Source organism: Microcaecilia unicolor, chromosome 4, assembly GCF_901765095.1.
Source record: "Microcaecilia unicolor chromosome 4, aMicUni1.1, whole genome shotgun sequence".
NCBI lineage: Eukaryota > Metazoa > Chordata > Amphibia > Gymnophiona > Siphonopidae > Microcaecilia > Microcaecilia unicolor.
Genome location: NC_044034.1, coordinates 22,281,391 through 22,302,951, shown reverse-complemented (window position 1 = coordinate 22,302,951; position 21,561 = coordinate 22,281,391). Strand labels below are relative to the sequence as shown.

At 47.8% G+C, this 21,561-nt stretch overlaps 1 protein-coding gene across 1 annotated transcript in view; it reads right to left on the bottom strand.

Annotated features, from left to right (window-relative positions):
• The window catches only part of ARHGEF17 (Rho guanine nucleotide exchange factor 17), a 555,625-nt gene that overhangs the window by 72,171 nt on the left and 461,893 nt on the right, over positions 1-21,561 (bottom strand). The window contains exon 7 of the mRNA XM_030200028.1: positions 10,770-10,820. Within this exon, the coding sequence (XP_030055888.1) occupies positions 10,770-10,820 (51 nt within the window). The remainder of the gene's footprint in view (positions 1-10,769; positions 10,821-21,561) is intronic.

Genomic DNA, 21,561 nt, shown 5'->3' with positions numbered 1-21,561 from the left:
CCCCCCGGATGTATTCTTTTTACCTGCTGGGGTGCTGGGAGCAGCTGAGCGGCTGTCGGCTCTGCTGGTTCTTTGCTCCCTCTGCCCCGGAACAGGAAGTAACATCACAGGGAGCAGGGCGGAGCCGACAGCCGCTCCCTGCACCCCTCCTGCAGCGTGCACCCGGGGCGGACCGCCCCCACCGCCCCGCCCTCGGTACGCCACTGCACCCCCTTGAGCATTTTTGTCGCTCTTCTTTGAACCTTTACTAATTCCGCTATATCTTTTTTTTGCGATATGGCGCCCAGAACTGAACACAGTACTCAAGGTGAGGTTGCACCATGGAGCAACACAGAGGCAGTATAGTATTCTCGGTCTTATTTCCCATTCCTTTCTTAATAATTCCTGGCATCCTGTTTGCTTTTTTTGGCTGCTGCATTATTAAAGACTAGAATTTCACCACGCGGCATCAGGAAGCACCCAAGATTGTAATATTCCAATGCTCTTTTTTTTTTCTTTTTGCCCCGGCTCTAATCTAGCTAATGCCAGACAACAGGTCGTACTCAGGGTCTGATGCCGCTGACATCATGCGCGTTCCAGGAAATGGCAATTACTTAACACGCCAGCTGGCTGGGCAAGAGCTCTGTCACTATTAGAGAACGGATTCTGAAAACACGGACAATAATAGTATTTTTTTTCCAACGGTGACACTGGTGGTGAAAAGCAGCAGGTGACTCCTGTCAGTGCCCCGCTGAGACTTACAGCTGTGAGGGAGGCTCTGTTTGCTGCCTGCCTCCTAACAGCGCAAATAATATTCTTTTAATTATCACCACTCGGCTTTTTTATTTGTTACGTTTTCGCATCCAGCAGTTTCCTTCAGGCTGCCAACTTGCCAGCGCAATTGGAAGCCGCTCCCTCTGTTAGGAAGCCAAGAGTCCTCACTGGCACTTTTGCACACACGCTTTATTTATTTAATTGATTGCTGCCGCTCACAGCGTGGCACAGCATAGCAGATTATAATTACATTTATGTTTCAATGTTTTTTTAATTGATTCTGCATCAGGTTAACATCTGACATATTCCATGTGCTTTTCACTATAAATCCGTAAATAATCAGAAAATGTAACATCCAAATAATTCTTTTCAACATTTCCTCCCTTCCTCCCCTTCCCCCCCACCAATTCCCCCTTCCCTCTCGCCCCCCTCCCCTGTTGTCTGAATTCACCCACCCTTCTCTCTAGCTATTCGCCTAAACTTATAATTACATTTAAATGCTTCAGGATAGGGTACGAATGGGAGAGCATTAACATAGTAGATGACGGCAGAAAAAGACCTGCACGGTCCATCCAGTCTGCCCAACAAGATAAACTCATTAAGGAGGAAATATAATGAGAGGGGATGGAAAAGTAAAATAAATGAAAAGAAAATAGGAAGGTACAGGTTTCCCAAAACTTCACCCGAAAGCTAATTGCTAACGAGGGGGTCCTTTTACTAAGGCGCGCCGAAAAATGACCTGCGGTAGTGTAGGCACATGTTTTGGACACGCGCAGATCCATTTTTCAGCGCATCTATAAAAATGCCTTTTTGTTTATTTTGACCAAAAATGGACGTGCGGCGAAATGAAAATTGGCGCACGTCCATTTGGGGTCTGAGACCTCACCGCCAGCCATTGACTTAGCGGTAAGGTCTCTCGCGTTCACCGTGCGGTAATCACCTACGCGTGTCAAGCCGGAGTTACTGCCTGATTTTCGCCGCGTACCAGAAAATTAAAATTATTTTCTGGCGTGCGTAGTGGATGCGCATCAAAAATTAAATTACCGCCCGGGCCACATGGTAGCTGGGTGGTAACTCGGAATTGGCGCGCGCAGGGCGCACATAGGCGCTTACGCGGCTTAGTAAAAGGGCCCCTAAATCTGGCTATTGCATGGATGGCTCTTGACAAGGGAGCTACAGATCTTGGGTTCCACCAGAATCTCATCACAAAGTGCCACGGCTGAAGAACAGCTGAATTTCTCTCCCTGCCCCAAGAGTTGCAACATGCAGGCTCTACACCATTCCCTGTCCTGTTCTGGCCAGCCTGAGGAGACAAAGCCCGCCAGGGTACCAAGCCCAAGTGTCGTGCACGGCAGGAAACAGAACCACCACTTGAATCAGCTCCATCACCAGCTGCCCACACACCTCAGAGATAAGTGAGGAACCTCTAGCGACCCGAGGAAAACTGGGAGAGTTTAATGATTTTAGACACTGGTTTGAGTGGGCCAGCCCTGTGGCTTCGCTTACAGCCCTGATTTTACCCTCTGATTTCCACAGACCTGTGCCCCTGCTTTAATGGAATTGCGCTAGGGTAAAACCAGGAATGGTTCAGCCTGTCCCTTGTGACAGGAGTGGGCAGCTCCAATCCTCACAGCACCCAAACCAGTCAGATTTTATGGGTTTGCACTTTAGATCTGATTACTCACTTCTTTTCGAAACCTGAGCACAAGATGATCACAATCAGATATCTCCCACACCCATCTGGACTTACAATCTACTTGTACGTGAGACAATGGAAGGTGAAGTACAGATGACTCACTTTCTATATCACCATTAATTTGGCATGACAAAAAGGTTTACAGTCAAGAGGACAAGGAACACCAGTGGGTGAACCAGGATTTGAACCCTGGTTCTCAGCCCATTTGCTTTAACTGCTAGGATATTCCTGCACTCAAAGCCAAATTTCATCCCAAGATTTCAATCCATGGCCTCTGTATATACAAACCACAGTCCTTACTGCCTGAATCACAAATTAGTTCATGAATATGAAATGGGAGACATCAGCGTGCACACTGCCTCCACAGTCTGGAAATCAATTTCATGCAACTTCATCTTGAATATCCTGACAACCTGACGAGTCCAAGGTCCCTAAGTACTAGAGCTGACCTCCCCGGCCTTATGACACAGGGCTTTCTGGCCACCCCACCTTATACATAAAGACACAACCTGCTCCACTGTGCTCTCTAATGCTATTTCCAAGGCATGTCCAGTGGACCCTCCTTGAAATATTGAAAACTAGTAAAAAAAGGCCCGTTTCTGAAAGAAATGAAACGGGCGCTAGCAAGGTTTTCCTCGGAGTGTGTATGTTTGAGAGAGTGTGCGTGAGAGTGACTGTGTGAGAGAGCGAGAGAGTGGATGTGCGAGTGTGTGTGACAGAGAGAGAATGTGACTTGGTGCAAGTGTGTCTGTGAGAGAGTGTGTGTGTGAGATTGAGAGTGTGTGCCAGCCACCTCCCTCCCTCCCTCCCTCCCTTCGAGTTCCAGGGTCGTCCCTTCCCTCCCTCCCAGGGTCGTTCCCTCCCTCCCTTCGAGTTCCAGGGTCGCCCCTCCCTTCCAGTTCCAGGGTCCCCCCTCCCTCCCAGTTCCAGGGTCGTTGTCCCTCCCTCCCTCCCTTTCGAGTTCCAGGGTCGTTCCTTTCCTCCCTTCAAGTTCCAGGGTCATCCCCTCCCTCCCTCCGAGTTCCAGGGTCCCCCTTCCCTCCCTCCCTCCTCCTTTCTCCCTCCCAGTTCCAGGGTCCCCCCTCCTTCCCAGTTCCAGGGTCGTTGTCCCTCCCTTCCTCCCTCACTCCCTTCCAGTTCCAGGCCCCCTCCCTACGAAGTTTGAAAGTCATCTTGACTTACCTTGTTGGGGTTACGGCGCCCGCCAGCAGCGGTAAAAGGCGTGCAGGCTCAGCCCTTTTCTCTCTCTCAGCTGTAGTCCCGCCCTCATTTCCTGTTTCCGCAAGGGCGGGACCACAGCTGAGAGAGAGAAAAGGGCCTAGGCTGCACGCCTTTTACCGCTGCTGGCGGCCGCCGTAACCCTGACTTGGTAAGTGAAGATGGAACGACCGGCACCGATACCTGAGCGGGAAGCGAGAGGGACGTGGGGTTGCGGAGGAGAGCTCATTGGAACGTTGGAGGAGCAAATTATTATATAGGATATAAAAAGTTCTGGTGATCCATTTGGGTCCCTGACCTTGAAATGAGGTTCTGTAACCTTACAGAGGAGACACATTGGTGTTCCACATAATACACTAGACTAAGGTTTCTCTTAAGTGAAATGCTAGTACACTGGTTAAAAGTCTGCAGTATGCCAGAGGTGGAAATATCTGGTAAATATAAGAGAACGAAGAATGACAGGCCGACAGCAAAAGCACATCAGGCGATCACTGCCAGCTTCCTCTGCACAGCTGGTTAACATCCTCTGCTCTGCAGACACTAATTAAGCATTAAGCTCTTGCTGCTTTGTGTCTATGAGAAAAACTATTTATAGAATAAGGGAAATGCACAGTGCAGACTATGTGGCCGTGTGATGAGGCAGAGCTATCTGTGTTGAGCACAATATCACAATCCGAAAGACCTGGCCACAGAGAGCATGAGTGAGGAGAAAAGCGGACGTGAGACCAGAACCAACACATCTGAATTCTTCAAGCCCAGTCTGCATTTCACATTCAGCTGCTTCTGTCTCAGCGTGACACTGATCTACCACGTTTTCATTTTCCGTGGCTTAGACACATTCAGATGATAGGTCCATCTAGCCCAGTACCCTGTTTTCTAAACAGTGGCCAAACCAGGTCACAAGTACCTGGCAGAAACCTAAATCGTGGCAACATTCCATGTAGAACCCCAAGATTCTAGAATCCTAAAGGGTGACAGGATTCCATGCAGAAACTCAAATAATAGCAACATTCCATGTAGAACCCTAAAGAATAGCCAGATTCTGGAATCCTAAAGAGTGATAAGATTCCATGCAGAATCTCAAAGAGTAGCAACATTCCATGTAGAACCCCAAAGAATAGCAAGATTCTAGAATCCTAAAGAGTGATAAGATTCCATGCAGAATCTCAGAGTTGCAACATTCCATAATACAAATCCCAGGGCAAGCAGTTGCGTCCTATGTCTGTCTCAATAGCAGACTATGGACTTTTCCACCAGAAATTTGACCAACCCTATTTTAAACCCAGATACGCTAACTGCTGTTACCACCTCCTCCGGCAAAGAGTTCCAGAGCTTAACTATTCGTTGAGTGAAAAATTATTTCCTGCTATTTGTTTTAAAAGTATTTCCATGTAACTTACTTGAGTGTCGGAAGGAGTAAAAAATCAATTTACTTCTACTCGTGCTACACCACTCAGGATTTTGTACATCTTAATCATATCTCCCCTCATCCGTCTCTTTTCCAAGCTGAAGAGCCCTAACCTCTTTAGCCTTTCCTCATACGAGAGGAGTTCCATCCCCTTTATCATTTTGGTCGCTCTTCTTTGAGCCTTTTCTAATTCCGCTATATCCCCACCTGGAGTATTGTGCTCACTTATGGAGGCCATATCTTGCTAAAGATGTACGAAGACTTGAAGCGGTCCAGAGAAAGGTGACAAGAATGACATGGGGATAGCGCCACAGGATATATGAGAAGAGACTGGAAGACCTGAATATCCATATATATACCCTAGAGGAGAGGAGGGACAGGGGAGATATGATACAAACCAGTGGCGGAGCTACGTGGGGCCTGGAGGAGCCTGGGCCCCCGTAGATTTGGCCCTGGACCCCCCCCCTCCCGCCGCCAACCCGCCGTCGCCTACCTTTGCAGGCGGGGGGACCCCCAACCCCCGTCAGCCAAAGACCTCTTCTTCGCTCAAAAGGCTTCCTTCTGTTTCTGACGTCCTTTGAGAGAAGAAGAGGACCTCGGCTGGCGGGGGTTGGGGTCCCCCGCCAGCAAAGGTAGGTGACGGCGGGTTGGCGGCGAGAGGGGGGGGTCGACAGGGTCGGCAGCAGGAGAGGGGCAAAGTCGGCAATGGCGGGGGGGGAGGCTAAAATGTGCCCCCTCACCTCGGGCTCTGGATCCCCCTCCCGCCGAAGTCTGGCTACGCCCCTGATACAAACGTTTAAATACTTGAAAGGTATTAATATAGAAACAAAATTTTTCCAGAGAAAGGGAAATGGTAAAACTAGAGGACACGAACTGAGGCTGCGGGGTGGCAGACTTAGGAGTAATATCAGAAAATTCTTTTTCCCGGAGAGGGCGGTGGATGCCTGGAATTCCCTCCCGGGGGAGGTGGAAGAGTCAAAAATGGTGACAGAATTAAAAAACGTGTGGGATGAACATAGAGGCTCTCTAAGTAGAAATGGATGGTATTACAAAACACAAAACTTAAATGGCTGACGTGTGTGTCAAATGGGGTTTAGATTGCAACTCCGGCTGTGAAGAACCAAGGCTGTATGGTCTGTGTCCCGTATATGGCAATCCGGTTTCGGATGCCTGGAAAGGGTTTCAACAGCAACTTAAGTAGCTTGAACCAGGGGCGTAGCCAGACACCCAATTTTGGGTGGGCCTGGGCCCAAGATGGGTGGGCAGAACTCTGCCCTGCCCCACAAGTGATTTGGTCTCTCCCTCTCTCTCGCCTGCATACCATATAGTCTCTCAAACATCCCCCCTCCACCCACATAACTTTTAAATAGCAGATGTTCACTGGCAGCGAGCAGCAACTAATACACACTGCTCATGTTGGCCCCACAGCCTTCCCTCTGATGCAACTTCCTGTTTCCGCATAGGCGGGAATACATCAGAGGGAAGGCTGTGAGGCCGCTGCAGGCGAAGATCTGCTATTTACAAGGTATGCAAGAGGGACAGTGGTTGTGAGTTTTCGGCTGAAGGAGCTTAGGGATCCCTGCCAGCCACATCATAGGCCTGCTGCTACTGGGTGGGCTTGAGCCCAAAGTGGGTGGGCCTGGGCCCACCCTTGGCTACACCACTGGCTTGAACGTGAGGACAGTGCGAGTGAGACTTTTACAGCCTGTGTCTCGCAAATGACAAGACAGATATGGGATGCAGCGAGTTTCAATGGCAACTCCAGTAGTTGGAACGCATGGATAATGACGGGCGGACTTCTATGTCTCAGGAATGCCAAAGAAGACCATGATCAAGTATTTTATATCACATTCATTTTTGGTTTAATCATGAATTGATAATGAGTGTGACTGTTGGGCAGACTGGATCAAGGGGGTTTAATGACAAAAGACAACGGGAGGAACTGATTGCAAATATCTCTCGTGAATATTCATCGTGGATATCCTGAAAACATGACTGGCTGGGGTGCCTCCAGGATCAGGTTTGGGAACCACTGGGTTAGGGTTACCATATGTCCGGATTTACCCGGACATGTCCTCTTTTTGCCAATCTGCCTGTTTATCCGGATTTCTGGACAAACGGGCAGGCTGGTGGGCGGGCCATCCTATAGGACGGCCCGCCCGCCTGCCAGTTTGTCCAGAAATCCAGACAAACGGGCAGACTGCTAGCCTCCCCTCCCCTTACTTACTAGTGCCCTGGTGGTCTAGTGACCTCTTCCGCCTTTGGGACAGGAAAGAGCCCCCTCTTTCCTGCCCAGAGCACTGCCCTGCATGCATCCTTCCTGTTGGTGATCTCGGCGCTGATTCAAAATGGCCGCCGAGAGTTGAAGTGACCTCGCGAGATCACGAACAGGAAGGATGCATGCAGGGCAGCGCTCCGGGCAGGAAAGAGGGGGGCTCTTTCCTGCACAAAGAGGTCACTAGACCACCAGGGCAGTAGTAAGGTAAGGGGAGGGGGGGTGACAGTGACGGGGTGTGTGACAGGGGGGAGAGGAAAATGTGACAGTGGCGGAGCGAAAGTGTGAAAGGGGACGGGGTGAGGGCGTGAAAGGAGGTGGGGTATGTGTCCTTTTTGGGGGTCAAAATATGGTATCCCTACATTGGGTAGATGGATAGAAAACAAAGGGTGGCCAATCCTCTCAGCAGAGGAGGGAGAATAGTGGAGTGCCCCAGGGATCTGTACTGGGACCGGTACTATTTAACGTTTTATAAATGATCTGGAAATGGGAACGACAAGTAAGGTGATTAAATTTGCAGAGGACACAAAACTATTCACAGCTGTTTAAATGCATGTGGATTGTGAAAGACTCGATGCAGAGAAGCATTTGGCTCTGTACATGCCGTCTTGGCTAGTTTTCACTGTGTTCCAGTTTGATGCTGTACTCATTTATGTATTTTTATCATCAGTGGCTGAGATATCTTGTTTGACTCCTGAAGCAGGCGTGATCAGCGCCGAAACACAGGACGGCATCAAGTCTTGGGAATTGATTTTTTGTATAAACTTGTGTCTTTTGAACTGACTTTTGAATAAACCTACTGTTTGGACAGACAATTAGTCCAGGGGCGTAGCCAGACTTCGGCAGGAGGGGGGTCCAGAGCCCGAGGTGAGGGGGCACATTTTATTCCCCCCCCCCAAGCACTGCCGACCCCCCCTGCCATTGCTGCCACCAACTTTGATCCCCCCCCGCCAACGACCCTCTCGACCCCCCCTCCCACCGCCAACCCTTCCCCGCCGCCGCCGTTGCCTACCTTTGCTGGTGGGGGACCTCAATCCCCGCCAGCCGAGGTCCTCTTCTTCCAGCGCAAGGCTTCGTTCTGTTTCTGTGAGTCTGGCGTCTGCATTTTATGAGGTCCATTGCAGTGCCCCCTAGTGTGCCCTACTGCTTTCCTGGGATGTCTGGGGAACCAGTCTACTAAAAATGCTGGCTCCTCCTACATCCCAATGGCTTGATTTTGTGCGTTTTGCACTTGGACGTTTTTTATTTGAAAATGGACCAAAAAAAACAAAACGTCCAAATCACAAAACCTTGTTCAAAACAGTATTTTCGAAAACAAAAGATAGACGTTTTTCTTTTTTTTAAAAATGACCGTCTTTCCTATTCAGATTTTGGACGTTTTTTTTCGCAAAATGTCCAAAGTCGGACTTAGACGTCATATCGAAAATGCCCCTTCTATAGATCTAGGATGTTCTCCGTGGAAGGTATTAAGTTGTGGAATGCACTTCCCGAGAGTTTGAACAGTGTGAAGAATTACCGTATTTTTCGGACTATAAGACGCACCGGACCATAAGACGCACCTAGGTTTTAGAGGAGGGAAATAGGAAAAAAATTTTTTTTCCTTTTTCCCTCCTCTAAAACCTAGGTGCTCCGGTGCGTCTTGTCCGAGTTTTGGACCGCCGTCCCGTACTTACACGATTCCATGTTCCCTGGTGGTCTAGTGACGTCGGGGCAGGAAAGAGCCCCCTCTTTCCTGCCCATCGCGCTGCTCTCCGTGCTCCTCACTGCTTTCTGACGGTCTCGGCGATATTCAAAATGGCCGCTGAGATTCTCGGCGGCCATTTTGAATCTCGCCGTCAGAAAGCAGTGAGGAGCACGGAGAGCAGCGCGATGGGCAGGAAAGAGGGGGCTCTTTCCTGCCCCGACGTCACTAGAACACCAGGGAACATGGCATCGTGTAAGTACGGGACGGCGGTCCAAAAACGCTACCTTCAGACTATAAGACGCACCCCCCATTTTCCTCCCAAATTTTGGGGGAAAAAGTGCGTCTTATAGTCCGAAAAATACGGTACTTACAGATTCGTAAGTTACTTAAGGCACATTTATTCCAACGAGCTTTTTTAAAATGAAGGTGTTAGATCATACATGATGTTATAAATCGAAGAAACATCTAATATGGTACAATAAGTTTTGTTGTTTTAATTGTTGTATGTTTTATGTAACACTTCCATGTTTTTATTATAAACTAGTAAAAAAGGCCCGTTTCTGACACAAATGAAACGGGCGCTAGCAAGGTTTCCTCGGAGTGTGTATGTTTGAGAGAGTGTGTGTGAGAGTGACTGTGAGAGAGAGAGAGAGAGTGATGTGCGAGTGTGTGTGTGTGACAGAGAGAGTGAGAGACTGGGTGCGAGTGTGTCTGTGAGAGAGAGAGTGTATGTGTGAGCATGAGAGTGTGTGCCAGGGCCCCCCTCCCTCCCAGTTCCAGGGTCATGCCCTCCCTTCCTCCCTGCCTCTGAGTTCCAGGGTCGTCCCCTCCCTGCCTCCCTCCGAGTTTCAGGGTCCCCTCCCTCCCCTGCATTCATCCATATGCAAGCAACGTCCTCTGTGCCCTGCCCCCTCCATCCATCCATGTGCAGCATCTCTCCCCTGCCCCCTCCACCTCCCTCTGAGTTCCAGGCCCCCCCCTCCGAGTTCCAGTGTCCCCCTCCCTCCCAGTTCCAGGGTCCCATGGAACTGGGAGGGAGGGGGGACAGAGAACGTTGGAGGAGTGACGTCAGCAGGTGGTTACAATCCCAGTGACACACATTGGAACGTTGGAGGAGCAAATTATTATATTAGATGTTAAATTGTAAACTGCCTAGTACCATGGATAGTGTGGTATAGAAACTGTGGGGACCTTTTAGAAAGGCATGCTGAAAAATGGCTTGCGGGTTTTCGGCGTGTGCCGATCCATTTTTTTAGTGCGCCAGTAAAAAAAAAGGCCTTTTTAAAATTTTTTGCCGAAAATAGACGTGCAGCAAAATGAAAATTGTTGCGCATCTATTTTGGGTCTGAGACCTTACCGCCAGCCATTGACCTAGCGGTAAAGTCTCACACGGTAACCAAGCAGTAATGACCTACGCGCGTCAAATGTCACTTGGCGCGCGTCAGTTACACGTGCCCGAAAATAAAAAAATATTTTTCTGACGAGCGTATCGGACGTGCGCCAAAAATGAAATCACCACAAGAGTCACACGGTAGTCAGCCGATAACTCCATTTTGGCGCGCGTAGACGCTTACACGGCTTAGTAAAAGGACCCCCATGAAAAATAAATAAATAAAGTCAGATTCGTTAAGGAGCAGAACAATACTCTGCCTTCAAGAGGCACCAGCATTTTTTTACAGTATCATCCACGACATTAAAGGCAATCACATACGCTACAGAAAAAGTCAGCCCTTACCACTTCAACCACCATTTCCTGGCGCAGGAACTTGCGAAGAGGGGCCTGGAGCTGCAGGGAAAGAGAGAAAGAGCTAATCAAGAACATGGTCCATCTGCAGACTGAACAGATACGCTGGATGTTAATACCAGCAAGAGAAAAAACAGCCAAGCAAAGTCAACAAAAGCACCACTTGTCTTAGGAGGAGGAGCTGGTTTGATACAGTACCTAAGGCCCTCATGATCAAAAGCCCCGCGCTGTTCCAAACAGCGCTCTAAAATTGCGCTGGAACAGCGCGGGGCTTTACTGCACCGATGATCAGAGATAATGTATGCAAATTTAAGCAGCGCAATTATCTCTGATCATCGGGTAGAAGTGCGGGCGAATTGTGCCTGAGCATGCGCTCAGCACAATCCTCCCGCACTTGTTTGACAGGTCTGGGCTGTCAAAAGCCCAAACCTGTCAAACACCCTGCCCCGTCAACTAACACCCTGCCCCGAGGCCCGAGCAACGGGGACTGGAGGTCCGGTGGACCTCCGGTCCCCCCCGACGATCCCACCCCCCCCACGTTCAGGGACGGCTGGAGATCCGATGAGTGGGAGGGTGGGAGGGGGTTTTGCCGGCGACCACTAGACCACCAGGGACCAATTTCGGGGGGTTTGGGGGGGCTGGAGACCCACTGGATCTCCAGCCCTCCCTGAACCTGGGGGGGGGTGGGGGATGGGATCGTCGGGGGGACCGGAGGTCCACCAGACCTCCAGTCCCCTGTTGGCAGCCTGGCAGGTTTGCTTTGGGGGGGAACGGGGGCCTGCCAGCATGCAACTGCATGCTGGGCAGGGCTCACCATTCCTCTCCAATGATCGGCAAACCCTAATGCCAGCTCGGAGCTGGCGTAGGGTTTGCCGCAGCCAGCGACCCAATCTTTGCCGCGCTGGTCACTGATCATTGGGGATGAATGCGCTGAGCCCTGTTTAGCATGCATTTGCATGCTACTTGCGCAAAGAGCCCTCGAGCGCGTTGTTTCATGCGCTCGAGGGCTCTAATCATGGGGTGGTAGCAAACATCGGCGCTAGTATGGCACTAACAGCCTCTAGCGCCGGCATTTGCTTTTCGTCATGAGGGTGTAAGAGAGAAGCAAAGTGACAGATCTTAATGAAATCATCTCAAGATTGATATATGTGTAAACCTCAACGAGAACAATCTTATATTTATTTAAATAAAACTCTGAGTAATAATTAAAATAACAAGTCACACAAAGTCATCAGTAATTAAAAAGTAATTCAAAACACAATTCATAAAATGTATAAACCAGTTTAAAATTAAAAATACAGGACGGTGTAGGAGACTTTGGATCTATGAAAGACAGATCATACTACTGCTTATCATTCCTATAGCGTTACTAGACGTTGAAAAAATCAACGGTAATAACATTTACGAGAATAATACTGGTGTTAACATTCCCCGGCAGAGCGCTGAAATGTGGGCATCCGAGCTTCATTCTTTAATTTTGAACTGGTTCTTCTCCATTGTATTCCAAGCTGCTGTTGACTGGTGATAATCCAGGGTGATAATCCAGAAGTGAGAAACAGCTCTAGCCCAAGTCCCCGAGGAAAGGAGTGAAACCCGTGGAGTCAGGCGTTATCTAGGGGGGAGTTGCAGATTCACAGCGGTCGAGTTCACCACAGAAGCAGAACTGCAAGTTTGCTAGTACAACGGTTTTCTACATAGAGCCTTTGGCGTTACACGAACGCCGGGCTCATATGATAAATTCTTGGTTTATTAACCTATCGCATACTTTTTTTCTATTTTTCAGTGACTATTTTTTGTTTTCTTTCTGCTTCATGTGGTCTCGTTTATCAGCTGGCTTTAGTGACAATCGCAAGTGCAGCCAGACTATGATTAAATGTGGCATGTGAGCACTTATTTTGGTCAGGATAATCCGCCTGAGGCGGAGAACTCGAACGTCCCACGGAAGAACACAAAGTGAGAGGAAAAGTGGGATGTTTGACCACGGAAACCAAAGACTGGAGAGGTGGATTCTTCAAGAAACAAACGTTTATTAGATAAAAACATCCCACTTAGCACTTATTTTGGAACACTTACAGGGGGATAATCGAACGGGGACGTCCATCTCCATGGCCGCCCATCTCCGAGGATGGGGGCGCGAAGGGGCGGGACAGACCGTATTATCTTAAGGCATTTATGCCCTACATCGGGGCGGGGGGGGGGGGCAGGGAGCAGTGCTATACTAGGCCACCGAGGATTGAAGGTCCCTCCAAGGGGCCCAGAGTGGGACCTTTTTGGGGAAGAAGGGGTGATAAAATAGTCCACCCGGAATCGGAGCCCATGAGGGGGTGTCCAGGGGACCTCCAAAGCAGGCCATCATGGCACTCTGCACTGTATCGCCACTGTGCATAACGGGCCCTAGTTATACGATTTTACATTTTTATGGGTTAATATGAAAGCCATGGCACTGACTGCCAAGTAAAATAAATTCTAATTCACGTTAGGGTCAATTTTCAAAGGCTCACACTGGACTTACATTTGTGAAATAAAGATATCAGAACCATAAACTGGCTGCAAGTGATTAATAAGACTTACAAAATGGACTCCCCCTCATGCCTCAATAAACAGCATTTTACGATAAAATAAACAGACCTTTTCTTATTATTTTTATTACTACTCTCCAAGGAGAGCTGGGGAAATTGAAGCTGTAATCTGCAATATTCCCAGGAGGTCAGCTTTGCATCACAGGGACCTCAATGCAAGGATGCGTAACTAATTACAGGAAGACTGCTCATGCTTTTTACAAGAACCATTCAAAAATCAACGTCACTTATCCCCCTCCTGCGTCCCTGGGAAAAGGAGCAACCAGCTTCACGAGGCCACAGCGGAGAAAATGCACCATCTCCATAAGGGCTCGTTTTGCATGTACCATGACATTTACATATTCCTTTATTTGATATACTGTCAATCACCAAAGTGGTACCTTGGAAAAGAGATGGGATTGAGGTCTACAAAATCCTGAGTGGTGTAGAACGAGTAGAAGTAAATCGATTTTTTTACTCGTTCCAAAAGTACAAAGTCTAGGGGACGCTTGAGGAAGTTACATGGAAATACTTTTAAAACAAATAGGAGGAAATATTTTTTCACTCAACAAATAGTTAAGCTCTGGAACTCTTTGCCGGAGGAGGTGGAAACAGCGGTTAGTGTATCTGGGTTTTAAAAAGGTTTGGACAAATTCCTGGAGGAAAAGTCCATAGTCTGCTGTTGAGACAGACATGGGAAGCAACTGCTTGCCCTGGGATTTGTAGTATGGAATGTTGCTACTCTTTGAGATTCTACATGGAATCTTGCTACTCTTTAGGATTCCAGAATCTTGCTATTCTTTGGGGTTCTACGTGGAATGTTGCCACGATTTGGATTTCTGCCAGGTACTTGTGACCTGGCTTGGACACTGTTTGGAAAACAGGATACTGGGCTAGATGAACCGTTGATCTGATCTAGTATATGGCTATTCTTATGTTCTGTAAGAACAAAAAAAAAAAGCTTGAGATGAGCAGGGCCGTGCCAACACGGTAAGCGAGGTAAGCATGGCAGGAGGGCACCATCCTCTGGGGGGTGCCCCGCCGCACCATGCTTACCTCGCCCTCTTCTCCCCAGATCCTTTTCCTTTTTTTTTTGTTTAAATTTACCTCTGTCCAGCGGTAGCGTAGCGTTAGTGAGAAGGAGGCGGCGCTGCCCCGCCCCAACGTGTCAGACTTCCCTTCGCTCAGTTCCGCCTTCTTCTGACATGACGTCAGAAGAAGGCGGAACTGAGCGAAGGGAAGACTGACACGTCGGGGCGGGGGAGCGCCGCCTCCTTCTCACTAACACTACTCTGCCGCCGGACAGAGGTAAATTTAAACAAAAAAAAAAAAGGAAAAGGATCTGGGGAGAAGGGGGCGGGTAGTGTAGCGATCGTTTTTTTTTTGGGGGGGGGGGGGGCAACTGCAGGGGGCGCCGGAGACCCTAGGCACGGCCCTGGAAATGAGCTATGGGAAGAAATGAGAGAAAACCAGAGAAGATGTTAGTGTATATCCCCAGCATTACAAAGGAAACGACTTCAGAAACAGAATGAAGCCTTGCGCCGAAAGAAGAGGGCCTCGGCTGGCGGGGGTTGGGGTCCCCTGCCAGCAAAGGTAGGCGACGGTGGGTTGGCGGCAGGAGGGGGATCAAGAGGGTCGTCAGCACGGGGGTCCAGGGCCAAATCTACGGGGGACCAGGCCCCCGTGGTCCCACGTAGCTACGCCACTGGGTGCATAGCTTAGGACTTAGTGCTCTATGATGGCAGCTACACATGTAGCCGCCGATGCAGAATCTGCGCTTAAGCACACATCATCCTAGCGCCTAACTTTAGGTGATCTATAGAGAATTCTCCCCTTACAAAGCAGGTGTAAAACGGTCTTTATATAGGTGCCCGAAGAGCAGTGTTGCATAGTAACTAAGGACCCTGTTTACTAAGATGCGTTAGCGTTTTTAGCGTGCACCTAAAATTAGCGAAGCTTAGTAAACAGAGCACTAAGCAAATATAACTAGTTACTGTACTTAAGTAAAAAGGTTTTTTTTACTTTTAATTACAAAGAAGTACTGGAAAAATGTGGTACTTTTATTTTTACCAAAGTAACAATTTTACCAATTTTTACTACTTTTACCTAGTTTGCAGTTAAAAGTAAAAGAGGCTGAGAGACCTAAATGATGATTCCTCAATAAACCAAATGAAATAACAAAACTGGAACAGGATTTTAAGTACATAAGTATTGCCATACTGGGAAAGACCAAAGGTCCATCGAACCCAGCATCCTGTTTCCAACAGTGGCCAGTCCAGGTCACAAATACCTGGCAAGATCCCAAAAATGTACAAAACATTTTATATTGCTTATCCCAAAAATAGTGGATTTTCCCCAAGTCCATTTAATAACGGTCTATGGACTTTTCCTTTAGGAAGCCATCCAAACCTTTTTTAAACTCCGCTAAGCTAACCGCCTTTACCACATTCTCTGGCAATGAGTTTTAGAGTTTAATTACACGTTGAGTGAAGAAATATTTTCTCCAATTCGTTTTAAATTTACTACATTGTAGCTTCATCGCATGCCCCCTAGTCCTAGTATATTCGGAACATGTGAACAGACGCTACACATCTACCCATTCTACTCCACTCATTATTTTATAGACCTCTATCATATCTCCCTTCAGCCGCCTTCTCTCCAAGCTGAAGAGCCCCAGCCGCTTTAGCCTTTCCTCATAGGGAAGTCGTCCCGTCCCCTTTATCATTTTCGTCGCCCTTCTCTGCGCCTTTTCTAATTCCACTATATCTTTGCAAACCTCGTCACACAAACAGAGGATCATCTCATCTTAAAATTTTGGTGTTCAGGGAAGACAGCCTATGAGAACAGTAGAGTTGCCTGTGTTTGTTGAATTGGTTACTGGTCTCCAGCCAATCAGAACAGTGATAAGTTCAGTCACTTTGAAGAGGAGATGAAGCTAAAGCTGGTTGCAATTCTTGGTGAACAGACATATGTCTGTACCTCAACAGACTGCTGGACATCCCATGGACAAGTTTACATTGGCGTAACTGTCCAATGACCTTAAGACTGAAGAGTTTCCATACATATGACATTTTTGCATCAGTTTTTTTTGTTGTTACATTTGTACCCCGCGCTTTCCCACTCATGGCAGGCTCAATGCGGCTTACATGGGGCAATGGAGGGTTAAGTGACTTGCCCAAAGTCACAAGGAGCTGCCTGTGCCTGAAGTGGGAATCGAACTCAGTTCCTCAGGACCAAAGTGCACCACCCTAACCACTAGGCCACTCCTCCACTGTTGCTACTATTTGAGATTCTACATGGAATGTTGCTATTCCACTAGCAAAGTCGGCCCTTGCAGATCACCAATGTGGCCGCGCAGGCTTCTGCGAGTCTGACGTCCAGCAGAAACAGAAGCCTGCGCAGCCTTCTACATGGAATGTTGCTAGTGGAATAGCAACATTCCATGTAGAATCTCCAATAGTAGCAACATTCCATGTAGAATCTCCAATAGTATCTATTTTATTTTTGTTACATTTGTACCCTGCGCTTACCCACTCATGGCAGGCTCAATGCGGCTTACATGGGGCAATAGAGGGTTAAGTGACTTGCCCAGAGTCACAAGGAGCTGCCTGTGCCTGAAGTGGGAATCGAACTCAGTTCCTCAGGAACTAAGTCCACCACCCTAACCACTAGGCCACTCCTCCACTGTTGCTACTATTTGAGATTCTGCTATTCCACTAGCAACATTCCATGTAGAAGTCGGCCCTTGCAGATCACCAATGTGGCCGCGCAGGCTTCTGCTTCTGTGAGTCTGGCGTCCTGCACGTACGTGCAGGACGTCAGACTCACAGAAACAGAAGCCTGCGCAGCCTTGTACATGGAATGTTGCTAGTGGAATAGCACTAACCAGCAGGCAGAAGCAATTATACTAATCTTAATATAACCAGATTTTCAGCCAATAGCAATAGATGATACAATAATCCAGTTTAAATATCTCTATATCCTCTTAATTTTTAGAGGTGGTAGGTTGTTTTTCAAAAGCACAGTTTATAGCATAGATACTTCAACCAAAGTAGTTAAACATGTATATTTTCTTGAACCTCAGTGATGTAAATCGCCATCCTAAGGATAGAGTCGATTTAAAAACATCCAATTCTTCACTGGTTCTTAATATTTTCACTAAATCTATTCAACGTTTTTTTATATATATATAATTATTTCATTTCAAACACTTAAGTGCTAGTGGAATAGCAACATTCCACGTAGAATCTCCAATAGTAGCAACATTCCATGTAGAATCTCCAATAGTATCTATTTTATTTTTGTTACATTTGTACCCTGCGCTTTCCCACTCGTGGCAAGCTCAATGCGGCTTACATGGGGCAATGGAGGGTTAAGTGACTTGCCCAGAGTCACAAGGAGCTGCCTGTGCCTGAAGTGGGAATCCAACTCAGTTCCTCAGTTCCCCAGGACCAAAGTCCACCACCCTAACCACTAGGCCACTTGCCATTAGATGAAAAATAAGACAACAACAGACAATGATTTCAACTTTGTGAAAGCCTTCTCTGTAATTAGACAGCATGACGATGATAACAAAGATGATGATGAGGATGAAGAAGAAGATGAAAGTGATGAGTTAACACTTCTACTAATGTAGATGATGACAACCATGAAGACAAAACATGTTTTGCTACAAGAAAGACCCAGTTAAAAAGACATCAGTAACATTGTGGCCTGACCTGATTTGAAGGAACGTTTTAATCAGACTGAACAATCCACTTCCTGACAGAGAAGTTGTTGAACACCGTTTTAGCTGTGATGGATTAATGCCTCACTAGCACGCTCACATGTGTGACAGTTTCAAAATGCAGTTTTACTAAAAGCAAAGTGGATTGAATTGTACAGCATTGTTAACAATAGTTGTATTCATTGCAGTTGCGGTACTTTTATATTAGACAGTAACTTTTTTACTTTCGCTTAAGTACATTTTTAATGTGTTGTTCATTGTACTTTTATTTAAGTATTTAAAAGGAAACATAAATGTGTATTTTAAGTACTTTGGCCTAGTACGTCGAACTACACTGCCCAAGAGCAACCACTAGGAGACTATTCTATAAAGCAAAGCAGGTACCTATCACGCACTTATGCACTTACGCCAGATATCGCTGGTCTACGTGTGAGAGCCCAGTTTCGGGAGGTATGTGCATAACTGGTGGTATTCTGTGAGGGGTCCTTTTACTAAGCGGCAGGAAAAAGGGCCCTGCAGTAGCAGCGGGGGCAGTTTTTTTTCCATGCGCCAGAGCCCTTTTTACCACAGTGGGTAAAAAATACCCTACAAAAAACCGACCATGCCGTAAGATAACTCTTACCGGCTGGCCATGCGGCGGGGAGCACTTTCCCAGAGAGGTGGTGGAAAGGGTTCCTGCGGTAACCCACCCATAACTGGGCTATGCACGGCGATGCCCGATTACCGCCAGGTTAGCACTTTGCTATAAAAAATTTTTTGTTTTTTTTACGGAGCACTGGAAATAGCACGCGACTGAGCTGCAACTACTGCCAGCGACACATCACAGTATGCGTGCTCTGCTCATATGTACGGGAGACAGCCAGTTACCTCCGCTGAATATTCACGGTCAGCACATAGTGGCTAACCGGTTATATCGCGCAATATAGACAGCTATCCGCAAATATTCATGCGCTGGCCAGTAAAGTTGAGAGGCCAAATCGGCCTGCCTAAATAGGAGTCTTATCTTTGGCCGCTATAAACTTAACCGGCTAGGCATAACTTTGTTGGCAGGGATGCTGAGCCCAACCAGCCAAATAAATGGACTGCCGCAACTAGGGGTGTATCTACGTGGGCCACGAGGGCATGGGCCCCCATAGATTTGGCCCTGTCCCCCCCCCCCCCCCGCTGCCAACCCCTTCGACCCCCCTCCCGCCACCACCCACGCCATCCGAAGTCCTCTTCTCCGGTGCGGCCGCGTTGCTGATCTGCAAGGGCAGGCTTCTGTTTCTGTGAGTCTGTACGTGCAGGACGTCAGACTCACAGAAACAGAAGCCTGCCATTGCAGATCAGCAACGCGGCCGTGCAGGCTTCTGTTGTACATGCAGGACATGAGACTCACAGAAACCGAAGCCTGCCCTTGCAGATCAGCAACTCAGCCACGCCGGAGAAGAGGACTTTGGATGGCGTGGGTTGGGGGCCCCCGCCAGCAAAGGTACCTGACGGCGGTGGGGGGAAGAGGGGGTCGAAAGGGTTGGCGCAGGGGGGGGGGGATAACGGTGGTGGTGGCAGCAGGGAGGTCAAAAATGGAGGGGGTGGGCGGCGCCAGGGGGGCTAAAATGTGCCCCGTCACCTCGGGCTCTGGACCCCCCTCCCGCCGGTCTGGCTACGCCCCTGGCTGCCACTCCCCGCTGCTTGTTTCTGGCTCTGAACAGTATGCTGGGACTTTTTGCACCCGTGAGCATGAGTGAGAAGTCTTGCTTGCCTATCAGAGCCAGAAACAAGCAGTGGGGAGCAGCAGAAGTCCATTTATTTGGCCGGTGGGGCTCAGCATCCCCGCCAGAAAAGTAAAAGCGAGTTCAGGAGGAGGCCCGAGACCAAATTTTGGGAGACAGTTGTTAAAGTAGCCACCTGTGGGGGGGGGGGGGGGGGGGGGGAGTCTACTTTAACAGCTAGCTCCCAAAATTCTTAAAAACTTAACAGACGGCTCTCGTAAGGGCTCCAGGACACCACTGAGAACAGCAATTAGGCAGAATACTGGCATGTGTGCGCACACGTGCATACATACACGTGGAAATACTGGCATTCTAATCACTTACAGACATATATGGCAAATACACGGAAGTGCTTTCTTTATAGAATTACTCCCTTACCCCTGATAATAACGAACCTGTCTGGGCCTTCTCTGAACCAAAGTCCTGAAGGTCTGAAGCTAACAGCTGAAATTAAAAGCATAAACTCTGTGTGACCCAGAAATGGCACTTCATGACAAGCTGGCTTTGCAGCTTGCAGAAAGAGGAACCAAGAGCTAAAATGTTCCAGCCAGGGGCGTAGGACAGAATGTGGGTAGGGGGTTTCTGCAAATTATCTGGACATGCAGGCATAAGATAAAAGGTTGCTGGTGAAATGGACTGTGAAGCAAGATAATAAACATTCTAATCGGTATGATGTTGCTTTGGAACACCCTGCTAATCTTGATCAGCTGTAGAAGCAAAGAGGAAGGTGAAAAAAGGCAGGCCTAATGACAGGTATCCCATAGACTCAATGTTAAGTTTACCATATATAAGTGATTGTGTTTCCTACTTCTGTGGAGATGGGCTTAGAAACTGCACCTGTATGCATCCTGTGTACACTCCCATGAGAAAAGCTTTGGAGACGTTATCATTATTGCCCGTCTGTTTTTCTAGCTTGGTAAGTGAATAAAACTTAGCATTTTCTCATATCTTTGTGGTGTGCCCTTTGTTTCCTTAACCATTGAAGTGCGTGGAGTACTCCTCTGGGTTGGGAAGAAAAAAATAAATAAACAGCCCAATTCTACAAACTTCCATGTCCAATTTTACACTTAGCATGCAAAGTGGCACACGCAAGTTATAGAATAGTGTCAGCTACAATTGTAACCTAAAAAATAATTAGCTGCTAATTGGCATAAACAACCAATAACTGGAGTTCTTTGATACTGAATAGAGTTACGCATGTAACTCCCTAAGTCAGTATCCCTATAAATTGCACACTCAGAATGCAAAGCATGTAAGTGCACGGGGGTGTGGAGACCTGGGAGGGACACTGGCATGTCAAGGCACTTGCACGCACAGGTTACACAATACTAGCATATATGTCTATAAACACTACTACTACTTCTCATTTCTATAGCGCTACTAGACGTATGCAGCGCTGTACACTTGAACATGAAGGGACAGTCCCTGCTGGACAGAGCTTACAATCTAATTAGGACAGACAAACAGGACGAATACGTGATAAGGACAAAGAGTAGCAAGACTCCATGCAGAATCTCAAAGAGTAGCAACATTCCGGAATCCCAAAGAGTAGCAAGATTCTGGAATCCCAAAGACTAGTACTACTACTACAACTTATCATTTCTATAACACTACTAGACGTACACAGTACTGTACACTTGAACATGAAGAGAGACTCCCTGCTGGACAGAGCTTACAATCTAATTAGGACAGACAAACAGGACAAACAAGAGATAAGGGAATATTAAAGAAGTGAGGATGATAAAATA